The sequence below is a fragment of the Plecotus auritus genome, assembly GCF_963455305.1.
Source record: "Plecotus auritus genome assembly, chromosome: 14".
In the NCBI taxonomy this organism is placed as follows: Eukaryota; Metazoa; Chordata; class Mammalia; order Chiroptera; family Vespertilionidae; genus Plecotus; species Plecotus auritus.
In genome coordinates, this window is record NC_137780.1 from 13,917,139 (window position 1) to 13,941,040 (window position 23,902).

A 23,902-nucleotide genomic window follows, 5' to 3' on the forward strand; every position below is an offset into this window, starting at 1 on the left:
ATGATGAGAGAGAATCATGGATTGGCTGCCTTCTGCACGCCCCACAGTGGGGATTGAAATCACAACCCAGGCATGTGCCCTGACCAGAAATTGAACCGTGACCTCCTGGTTCATAAGTCAATGCTCAACCACTAAGCCACATTAGCCTGGCCACACCTTTATTGTCATGTTTACTTTCTGTGTACTCTATTTGATAATCATATAATACATTCACCAGATTTCCTCTTACTTCCTATGACATCAGTAACACCCTCCTACTGTGTAATATTGGATATATGATTTTTAAAAATGTAGCTATCTTCTTCATTCTCCACCCACCCATGCCCATCCCAGCACTGTATTTGCCCACACTACCCCTAAGGAAACAGAAGACTAATGTTTCATATTAAAGACTGGGGTTTTTTTTGTTGGGGTTTTGTTGTTGTTAACCCTTACCCAACGATATTTTTTCCATTGATTTTTAGAGATAGTGGAAGCGGGGAAGAGAAACAGAAAGAGACACAACAATGTGAGAGAGAGACATTGACTGGTTGCCTCGCGCCCTGACCGGGGCCAGGGATTGAACCTGCAACTGAGGAATGGTACCCGGGACCCTTCAGTCCATGGGCTGATACTCTATCCACTGAGCCAAACTGCCTAGGGCCAGAGATGGGGGGGTTCTGAGTGCTCTTTGGCATCAGCTGTTAGGTGTAGGAAACTAGGGCTAATGAACTACCTGCCTGTCACGGTCTAAATGCTTTACAAAGGACCATCTCCCTCACTCCCCACTATCCCTGTAATGAGGGTACAGGCTATTGTTGTCATCCTGTGTTTACAGAGGTGGAAACTGAGGCAGGCCCCCACGTGTTAAAGGAGCTTACTTACAGTTACACAGGGGCAGCCTCATGCCCAATGCAAAGGGTCAGCCTCCTACGCCCTTGTGTGTACTCACTACGTCATGCTTCACACGTGGCCCCTCACTGTATCCATGACCTCATAGTGCTGGTATGTCAACGAAACACATTGCCCAGCACTGCGTGTGAGGCTCGCTCCCTCTTGGGGAAAGCCCACCGTCTAATTAGGAAAATCTATAATAATAAAAGCATAATATGCGAATTAGACCTGACGTCCTTTGGACAACCTTCCTGACAAAAATGGAGCTTCGAGGGAGGCTCAGGTCTGGGGTGCCAGAGGGAAGCTGGTGTTGGCAGCTGGGGTAAGGAAGGCCTACTCTTGCACGACTTTCGTGCATCGGGCCTCTAGTAATACAATAACCTAAAATGACTTGAATACCAAGTACCCCATCCATCAGAACACAGCGATCTCAAGTCTGTGGCCTCAGACTGTGGAAGAAGGACAGGCTGGCTTCTGTGGTCCCCAACATCCTTTTGTGGACCGCATGAGTTTGAGGCAAAGGTTCGTGGAGATTTTTCTTTGGGCAAATCTTGTCTTGCCATGAATGAACCACCAACCATTTTGATTGGCACACATTTACCCCTCTCCCCTCCCCGCCCCCACCATCCAAATCATTTCTTTGCAATCACGGTCACATACCCTGGGCACTGCAAGGTGACCGAGTTAACAAGGAAGAAGGGCACCCATAAGATATTGTTCATGGATGTCTTTGTGCATAAAGAGAACTCGCATCTCCCCTCCCACGTGCTGTCCTGAATTCCCCTCTCCCTCCTTCTCAAACTTCTACTTTGCCTCCGGATGTCTGTGTGCGCCATATGACAGCGATTTTCCGTGGTAATTGCCTTCTCCTTCGCTAAGAACCTTTACAATAGTGAACTCCCACAATACTTATGTGTGAATCAGGGCCATTCCAGGCAAAAGTCAAACCTTGACATACATCAGCCTGCACTGGTTCTCTCGCCCCTCACATGTGAGTTGGATTTCTGACTGGTGCAAAAAAACAGAAACAAAAACCTGCCCAAAATAACCACCTTAGAAATGATTCTTTTTTGCATCTCTGGTTTCATGTCTTTGGGTTTACAATCAGGATCTCAGAGAGGACAAACCATGAACTCATTTCAAAAACAGCCAGCTTCCCCAAAAAGAGCAGGTTTCACTCCTTTGTGCACAAAAGTCACGTGCAGTTTAAAAGTTCTAGCGTTCCCAGGCTCACGGTAGTCATGAGCAGGCTGGTTACAGGGGACATGGAGGGTGGCTCTGTCCCCCAGCAGCAGAGCCTGGCGTGAGGAGCAGCGACACACCTTATCTCACGAGCCCCCCAAAGAAATGATCGTGGTAGCAGGGGCTCTTTATTTTGCTCACTTGCAATAGCAACAACAAAATGATGCCACAGACGAAAACTGTCATGTCCCACCCACGCCATCTGTCCTGCGCTGTGCACCCCTCGTTCTACAAATTAATCTTTCACACATTTTTTAACAAAAAAGTGTTAATGTTATAAAAGAAAAAAAAAACCTAGGAAAACAGAAAGGGCTGTGTAGAAAATAAATTAAATTTAAATTTGATGGCAGTTATGACTCTTCTTATTGACTATACGAGCAAACAGTCACATCAAATTGGTGCCACTGGCATATCATTAAAGCTACAGGGCACCCTTAATGATCTCTGACAATGATCGCGCGTGTGTTTTTTTAAATATAGCACGCACATTTTGTCCAATTTGCGCTCTTTTTTCCTGTTGCCTTTGTCCTCTTTCTGAGTGGGTATTATTCATGAACCGAGTCTTTATTATCTATTTGACCATCTGCATAGCGTTGGCCATAGTCCTATGTATTGTAATTTTGAGTGGAAATAAGGACTGTTGGAGACTGTGACACTAAAAATAATAATAATAACATGCTTTAAGAGTGCAAAAGGAAGGAAAAAATTAAAGAAACGTATTTGTGATGGAGGTGAGGTTTGGAGGCATATAGCATGAAGGTGGGGGGAACCATAAGTCATTCTATTCACTCATTTAGAACATGAATATTCACTCTGAGCAAACATCTTTTTGCCTTGGTAACAGGCAGTTCAAAGAGTGATGCTTGTTCATGCTAGGATGTTTTAGAAAGAAAGAAAGAAAGAAAGAAAGAAAGAAAGAAAGAAAGAAAGAAAGAAAGAAAGAAAGAAAGAAAGAAAGATTTTTATTTATTTATTTATTTATTTATTTATTCATTTATTTATTTATTTCTCTCTTGTTTCAGAAGTCCACATGTCTCTTAGTGGCTGGCAGGCCAAACAGTAGCATAGCCCCTTTAGCTAACAAGATTTTAGAATTTGAATATTCATGTTTACAAGGCATTGGTGCCTCGTTTTTTAGCTTAGCGAAGGGAGATTTTCTTTTAAATTAAAATATTAAGGCATATGATTTCCAATTAAAAATTGTAGATTGGGGAAAATGAGTTAACTGAAAACTTGTATCATTGTTTTAGTCCTAAAATTTTGCCTGATTTTATTTGGCTCCCTTCATTCTTCTTTCTTCTTTTTTCCCCACCTTTTGATCCTCTCTTTCTTTCTCAGATTCGCTTCATCAGTGTTAACTTACTCTTCTTCTTCTTTTTTTTTTTCTTTTTACTTGTCAGATTTTGCCTGCAGCCACTGGAAAGCTATCAAAATCCGCTGATTGATAGTTGAATATGGATTAGCAAGGAAACATCTTCATGACAAGAGTAAATACACGAGGTTAGGATACATTTATGTCAATCACATTTTTGTTTCCAATGAAAATGGATAACATCCTATTTGGAGGGATGTTCATTGATGTATTCTTGCTTGTTGATTCCTATTGAACTTGAGGAATATGCAATCAGATCTATGCTTTCACACACACACACACACACACACACACACACACACACTGCTTGGGCTTACTACCAAAGCAAGATGAAAGCTGTCTATTATCTCATTACTTAAGAAATGAATTATTTACTGAGTTAGCAGTAGTTTAAAATAACGTGTGTTTTTTTTTGTATTTTCCCCTCTAAATTGGTTTCTGTGTGTGTATAATAACAATCTAAATGGTATAAAAAATGTCAAATCAGAAATATAGAGCTAATCACCTTAATATCCATATTGATTTATCTAAAAACAATAAAGAATTTCTGCAATCAAGAGGGATAACCCAGTTTATAAAAATAGCAATTTGCTTATAGTAGGTAAAATGTAGACCATATGTTTTTATTTTTTACCTGTGTAACTTGTAAAAAGAGGGTGTGCTGGTCATTTAAAAAATGATTGAGATAATTTATTCTTTTCAAGACTAATTTTAATTACAAATATTATAATATTAAACATTTCTATCTGGTTGAATGGCATACAATTTAATTAACATGATAAAACTTACATTTATATATTGATATTATATGTTACCTCCAAATAAAAATATGTTACTTTATACACCTTTTTTAAGCCATCTAGTTCCACTTTCACTAAGTTAGTGTGATAATCCCTAATACTTTTAAACCTTATCCAGATGTACATTTGATAATATGCTACAGATTTCTCTTTAACAAACTATTTTCATGTCTGGTTATTAAATGTATGTGTATATATATATATATATATATATATATATATATATATATTCCCAAACCAGCAAAATCCAGTCTTGAGCAGTCACAACTGACAGCCAGTTTTCTCTCTTGCAACATAACAAGTTATAAGAATAAAACGATTGCAAACCATGAATTTTAAAATCTTCTTTTAGAAATATGATATCATAGAAGTCCTTGTAATAATATTGAAAGACACTATACTTGTGTGAATGGTTTGGGCCAATGTCACATGCCTCAACCCTGCTTTTGTGTTGCCCTCCCCCGACCCCCCTAAAGTATTATCTGGTGCCAAACATCATCTGAATGCTAAGCATGATCTCTCAGCTGGGGCGTACCACTGCTCTGAGTCTTCCCTGAGCCGAACCAGGAACTCTGAGTCAGAATAACGAGCAGGGCCTCTCTCCGCTCACTCTCTTTCTGTAGGAGTTTCGGAGTTGTTCGGGGGAGGATTAGAGAGATGGGGCACTCGTGGACTTAGGTAAGCTATGCTTTCCCTTGGACCTGCCTGCAGCTATCTTTAAGTGTTGTGGATTGAGAACCTCCGTGGCTTTGCAAGAAGAAAGATCTCAATCAAATTCCTGACCAGATTCCTCCTCATGGCTGTGAGAGTTTGATTTTCATTTAAACAACAATAAATATAGGCAGAAGGGTTTGAGATGAATTATGTAAGCCCTTTAGCCATAACCACTACATTCTGCCACAAAATGAGCTGCTGTTCTCACTTTGTTTTATGGGCTCTGCATAGCCCGTGTTATTGTATCTGCCAAATAAAACCCAGCAAACCATGCAAATGAAAATATAATCTTTTATCTCTCATAGTCACCGGATGCACCCATATATATAGTTTTATAGATTCCTCTCCACCAGATTTACTGCTATGGGGACCCCGTCTTAACAAATCCCTGGAAGGAACAAACATCTCTTGTGAGGAGGCACCTTGATTTATGTCCACCAACAGCATATACCTTTAGTTGACACTACACTGGAAATGTCAGAAATAATTTCTTTCATTATATTTTTTAGCTTGTCTATGTGGTTCAGTTAAATCAGGGACTTTTCCCTGGAAGAAAAAGACCTGATCGACTGTATTTTTTCAAAGCACAGCGGGTTGATTTGTTCAAAATCAGTGGATGTTTTTCTTTTAGGTTCAGAGTGTCCTGAATATCTGAAGAACCACAACAATGACTTGATGACCAACTAGTCCTTCAATTCACCGATCTCCAATCTGGGGCCTCGGATAAGCCACTTAACCATTCCAAATCAACATTCGTTTCCAAGTAATGAAAATAACAGCAACTTGTATGCCTCTAAGTTTTCTAAGTTTATTTGCACCTGAGATGTTTTGAGGAATAACTCATTTCTAAAGACCCTGAAAGATGAAAGACTCTTTACATGTGCTAGAGAATGGCTATGAATTTACCAGAAGTAAGCCTCTACTGCGTGCATCTGATTATTTCTAAGGTGGGTCAGAGAACCCCGCAAGAAAGCACCTTTCTGGAAGTCTACAGAATAAGCTGTACTTCTTTCTTGCTTTTCCGAGTTTAAAGGGAGCAGTTGAGCATGGAAAGCACTGCTTTCCCTCCAGCCTCTGGAAAAATGCAAATATAGAAGTTTTCTTTCCATCCCTCCCTTCCCTCCTCCCTCCCTCCCTTGCCTATGAATCTTTCTCGAGTGCCTATTATGTGCCAAATACAAGTATATGATACAAGTCATCGAAAAAGTTCCCCTCCTGAGAGAGCTTATATTCTATCAATGAAAATAGGAAACAAAAACATAGAGTCAGTATCTTGGATGGAAGAGTTTTCCGGGTTCACTCTGCTGAAGTAGTTCAGGCCCCTCTCTCCAACGCCAATTCAAGCAGCTGGTTAAGATACAGGCTGGATGCTTTGCATGGAGGCTGAGGTGCCGGGAAATGGGCTCTGTGTCTGCTAGATGCTTAGTGACTGTTGCATGAATTTTTAGTTAGGTTAATAAAGAGTTCCTGTTCCTCAATGGACTATCAATACAGACCCACCATTTCTCTATAAGGTCAACTTGAAACTGTGTAATGAGTGTGCTCTGAAGCTCTGACTTTATATTAAGAAAATCTAGTTCATATCAAGCCCATCCTATCAGGAAAACCAGCCAAACGAATGACGTAGGGTGTGTGCACACCTGTGCCCTATTGTGGCAACGTAATGTGGGGGAAGAGTTAAATACCAAGTGATCCTTTCCTTTGGGGTGGCTGTTTCATAAAGCATTATTTAAGGACAACCAACAAGACATTGTTTGGCCAAAAAAAAAAAAAATGGGGGGTGGGGTGGGGTGGGGGAGGGGAAGAGTGGCATAGGATCAGCAGAGCCCAGGAAGGCATGGTGACATCTCTGTTTTATTTCCCTTCTGCTGCCACCACTGCCAACAGCACCATCTCCATCACCAAGGTCCCTACCACAGACCACTTCCCTGTGGGGTGCTTCCTCCTCCCCACCTCCCCCATCATTCTTCTGCGCCGTCACCAGCTCCTCGCTGTCTTTATAGCCCTACCTCTCCCCTGTAAAGCCATTGTCCCTGATGCTGCTCTTCGCTGTCCATCATTTGTCTCTGTCAAAAACGCTCCATTGTGCATGTGTCTCTGTTAGGCAGACCCTTGTTGCTATTCTGTCTCAGCGAGCCTGTGTTCCTGCATCTGTCCCAGATTCCAAGCGCCGAGGCACGGCTTGGCATGGTAGACCAGTTGTCAGTTTTGTGTTTTGATTCAACATTTTCTCTTTCCTCCCTGAACAGCCTCAGTTTTGTCAAACAACTTCACAGCAATGGGTTCCCCGTTAAACATGCGCCAGTACTTGGAGGAACCCAGTTAAACATGTGCCGGTTCTTGGAGGAACCCAGTTAAACATGTACCAGTACTTGGAGGAACCCAGTTAAACATGTGCCGGTTCTTGGAGGAACCCAGTTAAACATGTACCAGTACTTGGAGGAACCCAGTTAAACATGTGCCGGTTCTTGGAGGAACAAAGCCAGCCTCAGGGCACCTAGAAGGAATTTGAAATCTGTTCTGAGTTCATATTCAAGAACCACTTTTCCTATTATCTCCCATAAAGTCATTACTGCAGCTTCCATTCAAAATGCTTATTTTTACTGCGTTTAATTTAGATACGCATTTGCATTGTAAAATGAGTACTTTAAAAATAATCATTTTAGTCTTAAGCATAAATGCTGGTTCTTTGTAAGGGAAGCAACTCCCTGAGTTGCCTGTTGTCACTTGGAGTGAAGTAAATTTCTGGAGTGAGATTTAACCTTCTGTCTGCTCTTATTACCAGGAATAGTTTGAATCTGGTATGTATCAAGACTTTTGCGTTAAATTTATAGAATTTCTTTGTAAGAAAAGATTTTCATTAAGACAATTTTATATTATTTCAATAATTAGGGTTGGTATGCTTTACTGGCCACTGACAAAAAAAAGAAATGTTAATTTGCCCAGTGGGCTCACAATGCCATTCATATATAGTAAGTCCTCACTATAAGGGGAATGATATTATTGGTGGATCATTGGCACTGAGCACACGGTGGAAATTTAATAGCAAGAACTGTGAGAATGCATTCCTTATTTCTTTAAAGTAAGATCTCAGTGAATAATTTTTGGATTATTTTCCTTCCTGTTGATTTAAAGTCCAAGAAGTTGCTGAATTCAAGGGTGGACCAAGCATAAAAGGAAGGAAAAACTGCCCCCTGTGTGGGGATGCAGACAGACGGATGTTTCTTTTGGTCAGAAGCATAGCATGTGACACATAATAGGTGCACAGCATCTATACCTACTGTAATAGCTCTTGTTCTCTTCACCTGTTCTAAGTTTATTTGCACCTGAATTTAAACCAATGACTCTAATAATATTAGCTTTGAAATATTTACAAGTTTTATTCTTTCATGCTCAACAAAACAATCTGCTTACTATATCTTTATAGAATTTTATAAAAAAAACAAGACAGATTTATGTAATTTTAAAAACGAGGTATTAACAACAGGTTTCATGTTAAATCTTTTTGTAACAGAATCCATTCACCTGGAAAAATCATGTTTCATCAGATTATTTGGAAGAATTAAATCTAAAAATCCCAAAGATGAAATCAATGCATCTTTTCATTATCCAAATTCATGCAACCTCCAACGCAACAGAGTAATTGTCACATCTGAATTTCGGAGGCACAGTGCGATTTTTAAGGGTGGTAGACTTGTCTATACAAATTTATTTTGTTTAGGATAGTATTAGAATAATGTTTAACTGATTGAACTCATATGCATGTTTGGCACGAAGGCATTCTGCGTGGCAAGGAAGACAGCCACCTGGGGCTTGGAAGTTGCCTGGGATCATACACAAGTAACGAATGGATGTATTACAGCGCAAAGTTAACTATAAAAAGCATCATTGTCGTTTTTTTCTACCTGTGCCAGAAGGCATAATGCATTTTACGTGGGGTGGGGCGGGGGGGCAAAGAACAGACAAGAGAGATGGAGAAAGAGGAAAAAGGTGGGGTTGGATGGCTCTTGGCTTTCTTTCTAAATTAATTCTCCAAAGTGGCCAGTCTTGTTGTCAACCAAGCCTTGAACCACCAGCCTCATTCAGCCATTATGCGCTGGATTTATGATGCTCACGTAAAAGCACTGATTTACAGTAAGCAACTGAAAACTGGCTACACAGGAAAAGCAGTTCTGGGAAGACTGTCTCTCTCTGCTCTTAACCCTCAAGCAGGTTTGAATGCTGGTGTAGGCTCAGTCTGCGCTCAGTGTACAGGGTGAACCCCAGTGCCCAGGGCACATCTGCTAAGGGTCTTCCCTAAAAGTTTGTGACAATATTATTTCTGTCTTACGGGCTGAGGATCAGAATAAATTATCTCCTATTTATGGCTTATCATAGTTCAGGAATTTAATAAGATTCAAGCATTACAGAATTTATCACCCAGCGAGTGATTCGGTATACCAAATGCTTTGTGGAATTTATATATACTAGTAAATATATATATTTAAAAGGAATATGCTGTTCATTTCATTATTGTGGTGTGTGTCCCAGTTTGTCCATTTACTTTTTTTACTGTTGTCTCAGCTGTATGTTGGTGTTCTTCCTCTCTTTAGGCCATTTCAACCTGTTCATTTCTAAAAGCCCAAACAGAATGAGGGAGAGAGAAGAGGGAGAGAGAAGAAATACATTAATGGAATTTCTGTGTGCTGTGACACTAAAAATGTTAGTGTTTTTTCTCTTTAGGTTCAAACTAGGTTCACCTCTACTCACCTGATCACATTTTATAATTATTATCTTTAAAATATTACACTTTGGGATATCTGATTTTTTATTATTAACGCTTGCCTCCCTAATTTTTAAAGAAAAGTTCCAACGATACATGAAGTTTGTATAAAGTCAATATTCAACAATTAATTCCATAGATAACTTTTCAACATGACCTATTGCACCAAGTGTAATAAAAACACTGAATTATTTCAGAGATTTGACCTGCGGTTCATGTTAATTTTATGGAGTTGCTCATCAAATTAAATTTTATTTGGACCATCAACATTTTATAGTGTTAAATTGTTACTGGTCAAATGTATGTGTTATTAAGACATAAAACTGTTCTCTGGCAAGAAATCTAACCATGTTTAAATGACTTGTATCACTTATAATATCGGGACTCCCAGAAAAGTGTGAACTAATTGGAACTATACAGGACTAGGATTCCAGAGGGAAGCAATGGTATATTTTTCAGATAGTTTTGAGACTGTACTTCTGGTGCTTTTTTTTACCTTTCACTGTGGGAGAGAAAAAGAAAGATTATTATTGGCTCTCCAACTCTGACAAGTAGCTTTGGACCTTGGTAATTTGCTAACCCTGTAGTGCAGAGGTGAAAAGATGTGCTTTGAGGCACTCACTTGATGGGGGTATTTAGAGTCTGACTTAATACTTCCCTGGCTCCAATGGGTGCCCCCCAAACTAATATCATTCTGTATTATGACACCTCTGCTATCAGTCTTCATTTACTTACAATTTGCATGCTGATGACTTTCCAAAGATGATCAAAAGCACCATTTTTTAAATAAAGTCAGAGAGTTAAAAAATAGTTTTTAAGTGTTAAAAAAAAGGGCAGAGAAAATACAACCGCCCCGGGTGGGGACCAGGGTGTAGATGGTTGTAGCAAATAAACAGTAAATTTACCTCTGACATTCATCATTATATTGTTATTTAGGCCATTTCAACCTGTTCATTTCTAACAGCCCAAAGAGAATGAGCGAGAGAGAGAAGAGGGGGAGAGAATATTGTTTCCGATTTTTATATATTCATACCAGTTTTTTTCCCCACTAAACTTGAACCTCAGGAAGGAGAGAAACTATCTCACACTTTTTTTTTGTTTCCTTCCATATCTGATCAGATTACTTCCTTGAACACAACAAATACTCCAGAAACGTTTTGATTGGTTCTGACAATGTACGAATATTCCATGCATTTCATAAATTTATAAAATCTTTTACATAATTGAAGGATGGCATACCGGCTTCTTTAAATATCCACTTAATCCATATGTCCTGGCTACCCAACTCAGCTCTCAAAATAGATCCTAGTAATGACTATTAGACCTAAAAACACACAGCTCACAACTTTTGTTGTATCAGCGTCTCCCATCAGACCTTGGGGCCGTTATTCCACTGGTGGGGTTGTTCTGTAAAACCTTTTGTTAGAGCAGTGATTTTGCAGGAGACGCCCTAGAGCTGAGTTTCTAAGCTTTCTGTGGACAATCTGAATGTTCTGCTGTCCTCTGATTTCATTACTTACTGTCCTGACACTATCAAGCCACTCTATTCATCCAGAGATTTGTTCCTTTTAACCTTTAGTCGGTGAGAAACAGCTTGGAGAACGCACTCCCCCTTGTCTTTCCCCAAACTTCTTGGTAAAACATACACTCATTTTCACTTTTTTTTTTTTTACTGTGTATTTCATCCATCAAGAACATTTACCAATTTCCCTAACTTGAAACAGGTCAGACTGAAATTGGGCCTCCTGCCAACAGACTGAAAGAACGTAGAATTCACCAGAAGCACAGAAACAACACTCTACAGGGCTGGGCCAAAGTAGTAAGGTTACGGTTGTTCATATGGAAAACGAGACCATAATTAATAAGACAAGCATCAACGCTGCCTAGTCACCACTGTAAACCTCCTTTTGCCCAGCCTGTATTTCCTGGGATCACGGACTCTCGCTCTAGGGGCGACTTGACCTCAGTGATCAATCAGGAGGGCATCTGGAAAGGTTGAGGTGAGGGTAGAGAAGGTCCCCATCCTGCTCCTAACTGGCCATCTCGACACGATTTCTGGTCTGGAATGTTCTGTGCTCCTGTTTGGACTTCATTCGTCATTGCACACGTCTGACTGGCCCACACAATACTTGCACCGGAGCTCACTCCTCTGGCCTGGAGCGAAGTGAAAGCGCATTTTGCCCGGTTGAAAGGTCTCCTGGCAAGTTGGTTAGCAACAGGCTCGCCAGGGCCGGCTGGGTCAGCAAAGAGTAAACACCTTTCATTTGACCATGACTTCTTCCCTCCGCAGTTCTCTATTTTCTATCCTGGAACCACTGCTTTCCCTTGCGAGTCAACTTTTCCCTTGTAAAGATTTCCAATTTCTTCAGGGTGTTCAGTTTCTAGAATTCTTCGTGGCCCCCATGAACACGGCTTAATTGCAAAGAACAGAAATCGAATGAAAGTTTACTGGAAGGAAGGAGAAGCCAACAACAGTAAGTAGCCTTACATCTTCCTTCCCTCCGCAGTTTAAAGTTGTGGCTTGATACGTACCAATTAAGGAATCAGGCTAAGGTTTCTACAAGCATCAATTTGACTGTAATTCCCTAACATTTGGTCACTTGGGGATGTCTTTACTTGTCACAGTGCAAGGACACATGTGACACGAGGGCTTCTGGAGCAATGCAGGCGCTCTGCTCCGCCGCAAAGAGACCGCGCAAGGAGAACCACGGCCAGAAACGGCCTCCCTGCGCCGGTCGCCCCGCGTGCACCGGGAAACGGGGCACCGCAGGGTCGGGCAAGAACGTCCCTTAGCCCTGCTCCCCGCTCCGGAAGCCGAGGACCCGGACGGCGTCACCCACAGCAGGGAACCGAGTGAGCACCTAATGCCGGACTCGAGTCATCGGCGTCCCCGAGTGCCCGGCCTCCCGGGGATACCTGCTCAACTTGGAGCGGCCCAGCCCCACCACGTTTAAAAGTGTATTTATGGTTGTCACGGTGCCCACCGGAGCGCTGGCTCCGCCACCCCACCGCGCGCGAGGCCTCCGCGCCTGGAAACAAGCCCCTCCCAGCGCAGCTGTCGCCGCCGCCTGCGGGCTCCTTTCACTTTCTCACGGCCAAGTCACCCAGAGGGGCGCCGCTGCCACCACCGCCGCTGCGCCCGCCCGAGGGCTCCGCCCCGCGCCGCGCCGCGCCGCGCCCGGCCCCGCCCGCGCGGGCCCCGCCCACTCCGACACTTTCGGCCTGTGATTGGGGCGGGCGAGCGGCAGCTCAAGTCCGCTTCTCCCATTGGCCGAGCCTTCTTGCCAGTCCGACGATTGCCCGCCACTGCCTCCGCCCTCCTGAAAAGTCGCCTTCCTATTGGAGGAGACTGCGGCCAGGGGCGGGCGGGCAGCGCCGGTCCGGGCGCTTTCGGTCAATCGCAGGAGCCCAGCGCCGCAGGGGGGTGGGGGGTAGGAGGCATGGGGAGGAGGGGGCGGGCCGAGGGGGGGCAACATCTGGCCGGCGCCGCCGCGTGCGTGCGTGGTGCGTCCTCCCGCCCCCTCCCCGCGGCCCCCCCGCCCCGCCCCCCCGGCCCGGCGGCTCCGCTCGCTCCTCGCTCGCTCCCTCGCGGTGTCTGGCAGGCTGCGGCCGCCGCTGGGCTGCTGCCATGGGGAGCCGTTGAGAGTGGGGCCTCTTCGCTCCGCCGCGCTCCTCCGGCTGCCAGCGGGGGCGGGTGGGCGGGAGGGGGCAGGGGGAGCGGGCGACGGAGCCGGGCTTGGGGGGTGGGGGGGCCGGGAGGGAGGGGGCGCGAGGAGGAGGAAGCCCACCAAGTCCGGCGGCGGCGACGGCCGGGAGGCGGAGGCGGAGGCGGAGGACGCGGCGGCGGCGGCGGGGACGCGGGGACTTGGGGCCGCTCCGTGTGAGTCCCGCGCCGGTCCCGGCCTCTGACCCGGCGCCCCTCTGCGCCCCGACCCCCGGCGGGCGGGGGCGCCAGCTGTGCGGCCGGCCGGCGGGGCGGTGTGGGCGGAGGGCGGGCCGGCCGGGGGCGCCCCCGCGAGTGGAGTTAGTTTGTGCGGTCGGAGCGGTTGGGCGGCGGGGGGCGGCGCAGCTGCGGGAGGCCCGGGCGCGGGGCCGGGGCTGCAGCTGCGGGGTCGGGCGGGGTGCGGGCTGGCCGGCTCCGCGCCGCGCCCCCCCGCCCCGGCCGGTGCAGCTGCGGCGCGGGGCGGGCTCCCGGCCGGTGCAGCTGCGGTGGCGCCTCCCGGGTGCGGAGGGCGGCGGGCGGGGGGAGGGGGCTTGGGAGCCGCCGCAGCTGCAGTGGCGCCCGGGACGGCCGCGCTCCGGGGACCGGTGCAGCTGCAGTGGCGCCCGGGGGAGGGGCTGCGGGGGAGCCCCCCTCCCTCCCCCCGGGCGGGTGCAGTTGCCGGGAGGCCCGGGGGCTGGCTGGCCGGGGCGGCGGGGAAGCGGTAGCCACCACCCGCCTCCCCCCGGCTTCTTCTTACGACTTTTCTTTTGTTGCTGCCTTGACCCGGGTCTGTTTTCTCGGCTGTTGTTGAAGGTGTTTTCCTGCTGCACCGGCTCTACGCCCTCCACCGCCTTCCCTGTGGTTTAACCTTCCTCTTTCCCCAGTGTTTTTATGCACAGCCCACTACGGGAAGATTTGCATTGCTCCCCACTCCCCACCGTCCCCCCCCCCGCCCCCACCGCTTTGAAAAACAAAACCCAAGCTCCCTGGCCCCGCGGTAGCAGGACGCGAGGGGTGATTTGTGGACTGGGAGCCGCCGGCCGGCCCATGGCGGTGCTTGGGGCTCATTAAACTGTCAGTCAGCCCCCACCCCACTGGGTAAATGGGCTGATTAATGTCTGATACGTCGGAATGGGGCGAGGGCATGTGTGGCGAGCCGGTTGTGTGGCTGAGAAGGAATTTCGCTGCGGAGAGTGCTTCCTGAAATAGGCATTCGTAATTATGTCATTCATCGCGAAGTTGGAGAAAGTTCGGTTGGTGACTTTGGGGAGGCGAGGAGGACAGGAGGGGACGTGGGCTTTGTTACTCTTTAACCCCGCGGCGTGGCTTTCTCACGGGGACGGAGGGGGAGCACCCCCAGGGCTGCCGCGCTCGCGCCGGGGCCCAGCTGCCTGCCCTCCCCTCGCCGTCCGTGGGGATGGACGTGACATTCACAGATGTCGCAGCACCTTGCGGGGCACCCGTCTGCCCAGCCCGGATTACGTTCCGATTTCATCAGCCATTCGAACAGGCCCACGAAGTCCAGCTCACAAGTTCCTAAACTTCCTAGACCTGCCCCCACGCGCTCTCCCTTGAAAGGTTTTCTTGTGATCACAAACATTACAGAGTGACCCCCCCCCCCCAAAAAAAAAGGTGGTTATGGACACAGATTGAGGGGAAGACGAAGTTCTGCTTTTTGTGAGCGGAGGGTCGGAGCAGAGAGGCAGGTGCAGCGTTCATTTTAAGGGACTGGAGCAGGGTGGCCGACTTTATTCATGTGTCTCATTGAGCTGAAGCACTTTCCAGGATTTCAGAAAGTGCACTTTCAGTTTGTTGATAGTGAAAACTGAAATTTGCATTTAACTGACACTGTGAGAAATTTTCCTGAGAAGGTCACTGTAGATAGGTAGTTAAATAAGAGTGAAATAATACAGTGAACCAGGCTGAAGTCGTGGTTGTGGATAGTCTCCCAACATCCTGAGATGTGTACCATTATCTCAGCAGGAAGGAAAAAAAAAGGTGCCGTAATAATGTTGAAATGGGACTGGAGATGTCCAAGGGGTTGGTTTAAAAATGTCCTTAAGCTGCCTCTGAAAGGACAGGTGGGAGTGGGTAAAAGTGAGTCTGGGCTTCCTGAAGAGCACCGTGGCTTGAGGGTGCTGTCAGTCAGTGCGCCAGTCCACCAGCCTCAGACAGAAGTGTTGCTAGTCCATAAATACAGTAGAACTCCATATGCTGCGTTTTTCAATTTCTACTGTTAGAAAGTTTGGGGAAAAAAGGGGAGACTTTGAAGTATTTTGTTTATACTAACAGAAGAGAAAAGTTCTCCTAAGAAAAAGCTGGTGGCAGGAGTGTAGAGGAGTAGCATATGGCATTAAAAGGAGCACAGCTGGAGGTAGCATTTCCATCTGAACATGATGTCAGAGCAGCTGACAGCCTGCCATCCCTCAGCCTTTTATTCTAACACACAGACAGGGAGCCAGTGTGTGCGGATCTGTGGTGGAGAAGGTATCTCATTCCTCTCTAACATCATCTCCACTTTGCATCTGTCTCTCTTAGTCTGCTTTTTTTCCACCGATGTAACAGACCTGGAGCCAGCAAGCCTCAGAGGAAAGGACTTAATCAGGTTTATGTGTCCTAAAGGTAGGAGTAGCAAGAGATTAGATGGAGCATATTTGTGTTTTGGTGTTTTGTTTATTTAATTTTAAAAAAAATCACATTACTTTTCTAATCCAGTTTAGGAATAATGTATGAAATGGAGTATTAAATGAACATCTTATTGGAGTTGAAAGTCTTGGGGCTTGGGTAGTTTTAATTTTTATCCCTTTTGCTTGAGCAAGTAAGGAACTTTAATACACAGAAATATTTCAAGTTTTGAAATGTTAAGAAAAGCTTTGACATATTGCTTTTTGAGATCACTTTGGATTAAAATGCTTTATATTGTTGTTTTTCACTGCTGTTTAGATTCCTTTTGCTTTTGGGGTTGGGGAGAAATAGTAAACTCTCTGGAATCCACATTCAAACTTACATGAGAAGATTATTCTAGTTGAGAAGCTAGGTTGTTGTGTAATTAATTCCACTGTGAAACTTTATTCTTCAAAAACATTCAGCAGCACTGCTGAAACATACAGCTGTGTGGTGCTTTTGAAACCGAAGGTTTTTTAAAAAGGGAAAAAAACACACAAGAAAACTTTTGTCCTCAGGAGAATAGTTTGGTTTCCTCATTTCTCTTTCCAATATATATTTAAGAGACCTTTTATTTCAGCATAACAGTAATTATTTGCAGGAGTTTTTGTGTTAGCGACTAATTTAGAACTTGTAGGGTTGAGCTGCCTGAATTGGCCAGACAGCTGTAATCGCACTCCTCTGTTCTTAATCTCTTTATCTGGGCTGCAGCTGCCATATGGCCACCGTCAGCTGGATCAGATGTTTATAAGCTTCCTTCTTCGGCCCTCTCTGTCCTCTCAGCCTCCTAATTTGATCACGGCTACCTTGTGAGCTGCCCTCCAATCTTTATTTTTAGTCCTCTCAAGGATTAGGATTGATGGTAGCTGTGGGGCGCTCCGAGTGATTGTATTGTAAATCTTGGTGTATTCCACAGTGGCATCTTGCAGACTGGTTTTGGGGTTAGGATGAAAGTTTCAGTCCACCTTGGGCAAAGTGTAGAAAAAGCAGGGAAGGAATTTCTAAATATGAAATGACTGTGCACCCATTCTCCAACTGTGCTTTCTGGGGTGGGTGGGTGGACCCTGCTTTTGGCACAGGAAAGGGGAAGTGGGGTTTTGTTTGGTTTTAAGGAGTTGAATTTTGACCCATTGTACAGCCTCGCCTTGCCTCTCCCTCCCTTTCATCCCCCCTTCACCAGAAAACCAGGGCAACAATGCGTATTTGAAAGAATAGAAGCTAGTGGGAAAGCAAAATATATCAAGTTATGTTGAAACAAAGTATTTTCTGTTGACAGAGGTAAGGCAGAGTCAGGGGGAAAAAATAGTTTCTCTTTTTCTAGTATGGCTTTTTTTTTTTTATGTTGAACCTGTAAAGCTTTTGAATTTCATTTGAACATAATATGCCTTTATTTAAAAGTTTGAATTAATTTGAATATGGAACTCATCTTGCTTTTGCAAAGGATCAAAGTTTAGATAAGATTTTTTCAGAGTTAAATAAAGCCCTTCTGGCTCCCAAGTCTCCAGAGGTACAGATTTTCCAAAGAAATAATAACCATTTTTCTCAATTCATTAAAAAAATATTTGGATGGCTTCGTAGTAAAGATGATCTTTCCCATCTGTTGGCGCAGCTCCTCCTGCCCCGTACATGTGCGCTGTACCTGAAATCTTAGGCATTCACATCTGTTTTTACACGCAGGCCTTTTGTTGTCATAACACTCGGACTTTAAAAGAAAGTTGTTTGCTAATTCCTGGACTAATTATGCAATTTCATGATGGTTTTTTCAAAATTATTATTCAACCGAATGTGTATGTTTAAATTGTGCTTTGTAAGCACAATCAGGTATCAAAAGTAATAAAAAGAATGGTCAAACACATTTCCTGAATCTTCCAGAGTGTGCTTGGGACTTCTCTTTGTTCATTATGAGTTGTTCCCTTTGAAATTCAAGCTATTTTGTAGGTTTTGTGGGACTTAATTTGGTGAGTAGCGTTAACTAAAGGCTTCTGAGAGGGATCTAAGTCCTTATTCTCAGTAAGAGACGATCCTGAAATCAAGGCTTTGAAAACTTGTCTGAAAGTTCAGGGAAGGTGGGACGCATTACAGACTGTGGGGCTGGGGGAAGGACGGCTGGAAAAGCGTGCCTTTTCTTCCCGCATTTAGGTTGCGTGCATGTGATTTGGTCGTCTTTGGGTCAGACGCCTGATTAGAATTCAGGGACATGTACCCCGGCTGCCAAGCCGAATTATTATTTTCTGTGTGGGGACTGGCGTGGAAAGTTGTGAAGTGGCTCTCATGAGAAATGCCTCTCTCTCCAGGTTATGAAGACAGCATGGAGTTCCCAGACCACAGCAGACATTTGCTGCAGTGTCTGAGCGAGCAGCGGCACCAGGGCTTCCTTTGTGACTGCACGGTGCTGGTGGGAGATGCCCAGTTCCGCGCGCACCGCGCCGTGCTGGCTTCGTGCAGCATGTACTTCCACCTCTTCTACAAGGACCAGCTGGACAAAAGGGACATTGTTCATCTGAACAGCGACATTGTTACAGCCCCGGCCTTCGCTCTCCTGCTTGAATTCATGTATGAAGGGAAACTCCAGTTCAAAGACTTGCCCATTGAAGACGTGCTCGCAGCTGCCAGTTATCTCCACATGTATGACATCGTCAAAGTCTGCAAGAAGAAGCTGAAAGAGAAAGCCACCACGGAGGCCGACAGCACCAAGAAGGAGGAAGACGCCTCAAGTTGCTCGGACAAAGTCGAGAGCCTCTCCGATGGCAGCAGCCACATGGCTGGCGACCTGCCCAGTGACGAAGATGAAGGAGAAGATGAGAAACTGAACATCCTGCCCAGCAAAAGGGACTTGGCCGGCGAGCCTGGGACCATGTGGATGCGATTGCCCTCGGACTCAGCAGGCATCCCCCAGGCGGGCGGGGAGGCCGAGCCGCACGCCACAGCAGCTGGAAAAACAGTAGCCAGCCCCTGCAGCTCCACCGAGTCTTTGTCCCAGAGGTCTGTCACCTCCGTGAGGGATGCGGCAGATGTTGACTGCGTGCTGGACCTGTCTGTCAAGTCCAGCCTTTCGGGCGTTGAAAATCTGAACAGCTCTTATTTCTCTTCACAGGACGTGCTGAGAAGCAACCTGGTGCAGGTGAAGGTGGAGAAAGAGGCCTCCTGTGATGAGAGCGATGTTGGCACTAATGACTATGACATGGAGCATAGCACGGGGAAAGAGAGTGTGGGCGCTAATACCAGGGTACAGTATGAGCCGGCCCACCTGGCTCCGCTGAGGGAGGACTCGGTCCTGCGGGAGCTCGAGCGGGAGGACAAAGCCAGCGACGACGAGATGCTGACCCCGGAGAGCGAGCGCGGGCCGGTGGAGGGCGGCATGGAGAGCAGCCTGCTGCCCTATGTCTCCAACATCCTGAGCCCGGCCGGCCAGATCTTCATGTGCCCGCTGTGCAACAAGGTCTTCCCCAGCCCGCACATCCTGCAGATCCACCTGAGCACGCACTTCCGCGAGCAGGACGGCATCCGCAGCAAGCCGGCCGCCGACGTCAACGTGCCCACCTGCTCGCTGTGCGGCAAGACCTTCTCCTGCATGTACACGCTCAAGCGCCACGAGAGGACCCACTCGGGCGAGAAGCCCTACACCTGCACCCAGTGCGGCAAGAGCTTCCAGTACTCGCACAACCTGAGCCGCCACGCCGTGGTGCACACCCGCGAGAAGCCGCACGCATGCAAGTGGTGCGAGCGCAGGTTCACGCAGTCGGGGGACCTGTACAGACACATTCGCAAGTTCCACTGTGAGTTGGTGAACTCCTTGTCTGTCAAAAGCGAAGCACTGAGCTTGCCTACTGTCAGAGACTGGACCTTAGAAGATAGCTCACAAGAACTCTGGAAATAATTTTATATATATATATAAATTATATATATATATACATATATATATATATATACATAGATCTCTATATAGTTGTGGTACGGTCTAAAAGCAGTCTTGTTTCCTGGAACTAAAAAGTTGGGATATTAACTTGTTTTTGCACTTTAGAATAGCATGAGAATCTCACTAATTTAGCATACTGATAAAGAAACCTTAGGGCAGGTCAGAGAATAGAGAGGTGTTTTTCTTTGAGGGGTAGGGGAAGTAAGCCAACAAGAACCTTAGAAACGAATCGTCCTATCGCAGAAGCGTTCATAGGGCTTCATTTTGTCAACACTGCATTGTCTCTGGAGGTCTTTTTCCCCCACTTTTTTGTTTGGAAGTAGAAATTCCCTCCAGTTTTATTAGCCTCTTTATATGTCTCAAATTGCATGAATCTTTTCTGGCTGTTGGAAACCTGAATGCTTTTAGACCCAAATGGAAAATTTCTGAAATGCTGGATTATCTATTTTTAAACAAGCAGTTGACTTAAAACTTTCTGTGGCAACTTCTGGTTTTCTGACGGTTCCCAGTGAGAGAAATGATGAGCGTACACTGGGTCACTGGGACGCTGTCTTTGTGAAGGTTTGCTTGGGATGAAGAGGATATTGCAGCTTCAGCAGTGTTGAACTGTGTTGAAAATGTGAATTACTGTTATTGTATACTGTAATTGATTACAGGGGCTGGGGGGGTGTCAAAGAACTTGACAGGTTGTGTTGATGCTCTTAGTTGAGTCTTGAAGAGTAAATATTAACGCTACAGAAATGCATGAGTTTCGATATATTTTTGTCTTTGTTTGCATTGTATAACTTTAACGAGTGAGTTTAAAATTATTTAATTTCCTTAGAAAAAAATAGCACCATTTGGGAAATAACCTGGTGTTATGAAGAACGTAAATGCACTGTTTTTATTTTTATTTTATATAATTTAAATCGACTTTCCCACTGTTTTTAAGTTGAAACTGTTAAGCTGAATAAAAACTTAAGCTGCAAATTGATAACTTCGCTACATAACAAGGAAAATATAAATGTTTACAAACGGCTTAAAGATTTGCATGTGCAGTGTGCATTTTAACAAACTTCTGATTGCACAGAACCCGTGCCAGCTCGAAGTTTAGGCGTACACATTTATACCCAGTTGAGCATCTTTAGAATAACTACTGCACAAATTGACAATAGGTCATTCTTTTTTTTTTTTTTTTTTTTTTTTTGCTCCCCCTTCCTTTTTCTCCCCTTCCTTCCCCGCCCTCCCTATCCCACCTCCCACCCCTCCCCCGACTCATGAAAAGATTCTATGGACTGAAAAAGCCCCAGGCTGAAAGGACTGGACTGCCTTGATTGACATGGGGAGGGGGTTAGTAGACTATGTGGTGGCGGCAGAGGCTGCAGCCCAGCGTGCGGTGTGGTGACCGGCACACGGGCGAGAGCATTTTGCACAGTGTTTGTTTTCCTGTCTTGCACTTACAAATAAGGTCTATGGGAGTAGCATGGAAAACGTTTGCTGTTTTTCCCTTTTTTTTTTTTTTAATTGCTTTTGTTTAAAATTTGATCGCCTTAACTACTGTAAACATAGCCTATTTTTGTGCTTAAGATACTGAATGGAAAACTCCATTGTGTGTTGCTGGACTGTTTTGGAAATATTTGGTCAAATGTGTGTTAATTTGGCTGTAATGGCATTTAAAGCAAACAAACAAACAAAAAAAGCTGTGAAAATGGCCTTGGAGCATTATCTTTAGTTACTTGAAGAGTTTCTAGTTTTTTTTTAAATACAGTTTATGTTAAAATAATTTTTATTAATTTAGAGAAGACAATCAATGTCTGTGAGAAAACGGACTTTCTTTTGAATTTTCTTTTTGTGGTCATTGTGAGTGATTACTTTTTCCTCTTAGTTTCACATTCTTCCTTTGTTCTAAAACTTAGACTGACATCTAGCTTTGACAATCATAGTATGTTTTATTTTCCTGAGGGGGGAATAACTTATAATGCTGTTTAGTTTTGTACTGTTGGTGTGTTGGTGAATTTTTAAACTGTGTGCTAACTGCAATAAATTATATGAACTCAGTTTCTCGTGTGCTATTTTAATTATGATTATGTACTCCATGATCCTAAGTGTGTATCATACATGGCATCTTTGTTTTTAATGTCAGCTCTATTCAGAGCTTATGAAATTATTAGAATGCCTTAAAAATCACTCAAATGGAAATGTGCAAACATTTTTGCTTCTAGTCATTTAAGACGATACTAAATGCACATTTTAAAAGTGTGGCCCATTTTCCACAACCTCGATCACAAATGTGAAGGTAATTCCCTGGAAATGCGTGAGTCCATGAAACCTCAAGTGGTCGCATAGGGTTTTCCATCAGACGCTGCCCAGCTACTAATCCCTGCGCATAAGTCATTTTCATGGGTAATTTTATCCTAAGTTGATTGGTCAGATCTCTTCTTCTGTGTTCTGTTTTAAGTGGAAAATTGAAGGAGACCGGATGTCTTAATTTGGAAGACTGCTTGGCTAATGACTGGAATTCTAGGCAATTGAATTAGCAGGCATTTGATGGCTCAAGATTAACTTATATACATCCTTTTTGTGGCTGGGTGAACTCGGAGCCCCCAGGTTTTCATAAGTTTAAGTTTTAAAATGTAATAAAGTACAGGGAACCATTGAAAGTACTCTGTTCCCTCATTTTTGTGATGGTCCCAACTTCCTGAGTGTGTCATTGGGCATGTCAGGACGGAAGCGTTGCTGGTTGACCTAAGGAATTGGTGGCGCACTCACACACGCTGTGTGCTTCTGTACAAGGGGTTGTCCTGTGGGGTCCTAAGTGGAGCGGGGCCAGCACGGACCTGAGAATTTTTGCAAATCCTGAAGTCGAACTGCCCATAAATTCCAGCCTTAAAGATACAGATGAAAACGTCGTTTTACATTCTTACTGTCAAAACTAGAATACACATTACGTGGCCTGTAGTAAGGTTAACATCCTTACATAGAAAAAAAAGTGGTATAAGAGGTCCGGAACTTGAATGTGTAAGCTCCCTGATGGCCTTGGGTGGAAATCCAAAATGACTTTCATCATAAAGCACCATCATTTATAATTTAGAATTCTACTTTTCCCTTTTTTTGTTGAGAGAGGATTTCTATTACATGAAGCTCACACTCGGTTTTAACCAATTAAACATCATTGCACATGAAAGCTTCACGAAGTAATTTCTTGGGCAGTTACACGCTGATTCAAAAAGGACGTCGGAACTGGACAGTGCCTCTAAGCTTTCTGAAGGTGTTGAAAGTTCTCATGTAGCATCTAAGTTAAAATGAAGAGCATTATCTTAAACTTGATTGACTATACTTATAAAAGCAATACTTTGACAGGTAATTTGGAAAAAATGATTTCAGAAATTCTTTGCAAAACTAGAATATTAATTACACAAATCACCACAGTTGGAAACCAAATTACTACCCCCCACCTTGACATCTGGCTGACACATAGTGTATTTTAAATAGGTAGTTTCATTTCCTTTTCACATCTGTTTCTTTTAGATAATCAATTAGCCCCAGATCGCTGTGGGCCCAGCATTTTGTGTGCTGGGCATACCCTGGGGAATATCCTAGAAGTAGAAAATGTTAAAGATAGTGGTTTTGGATTTCCTTTCTAGTCAATTATGCTCTCAGATTAATGGTGAATCAAGTAGACTTTTTCTTTAACAGACTTGTGATTATCTGCAAACAGGTTATTGGAAAGTCTGAAAGAGGTGAACATTATATTAAATTATATAATAGCTCACATTTAAATGGCTGAAATGTTCATTTTCGAAGTAAGTCTTTTGAACTATCATCAAAGAAAATAGTTGTTTTTTACCTAAGAAGAAACACTAAAAAACTTTTGATT

At 44.5% G+C, this 23,902-nt stretch overlaps 1 protein-coding gene across 5 annotated transcripts; it reads left to right on the plus strand.

Moving 5' to 3' along the window:
- The first annotated feature begins 13,514 nt into the window (after positions 1–13,514).
- ZBTB18 (zinc finger and BTB domain containing 18) lies at positions 13,515–22,082 on the plus strand. Of its 5 annotated transcripts, none has more exons than XM_080651126.1 (3): positions 13,599–13,643; positions 16,842–16,939; positions 18,425–22,082. In XM_080651126.1, the coding sequence occupies exon 3, from the start codon at positions 18,439–18,441 to the stop codon at positions 20,005–20,007; it is 1,569 nt and encodes a 522-aa protein (XP_080507252.1). In that variant the 5' UTR covers positions 13,599–13,643; positions 16,842–16,939; positions 18,425–18,438; the 3' UTR covers positions 20,008–22,082. The 5 variants fall into 5 exon arrangements, with proteins under 5 accessions (XP_080507251.1, XP_080507252.1, XP_080507253.1 ...); XM_080651127.1 differs by lacking the exons at positions 13,599–13,643; positions 16,842–16,939 and adding an exon at positions 15,817–15,953 and having other exon boundaries at positions 18,425–19,112; positions 19,225–19,362; XM_080651125.1 differs by lacking the exon at positions 16,842–16,939 and having other exon boundaries at positions 13,515–13,643.
- The last annotated feature ends 1,820 nt before the right edge of the window (positions 22,083–23,902 follow it).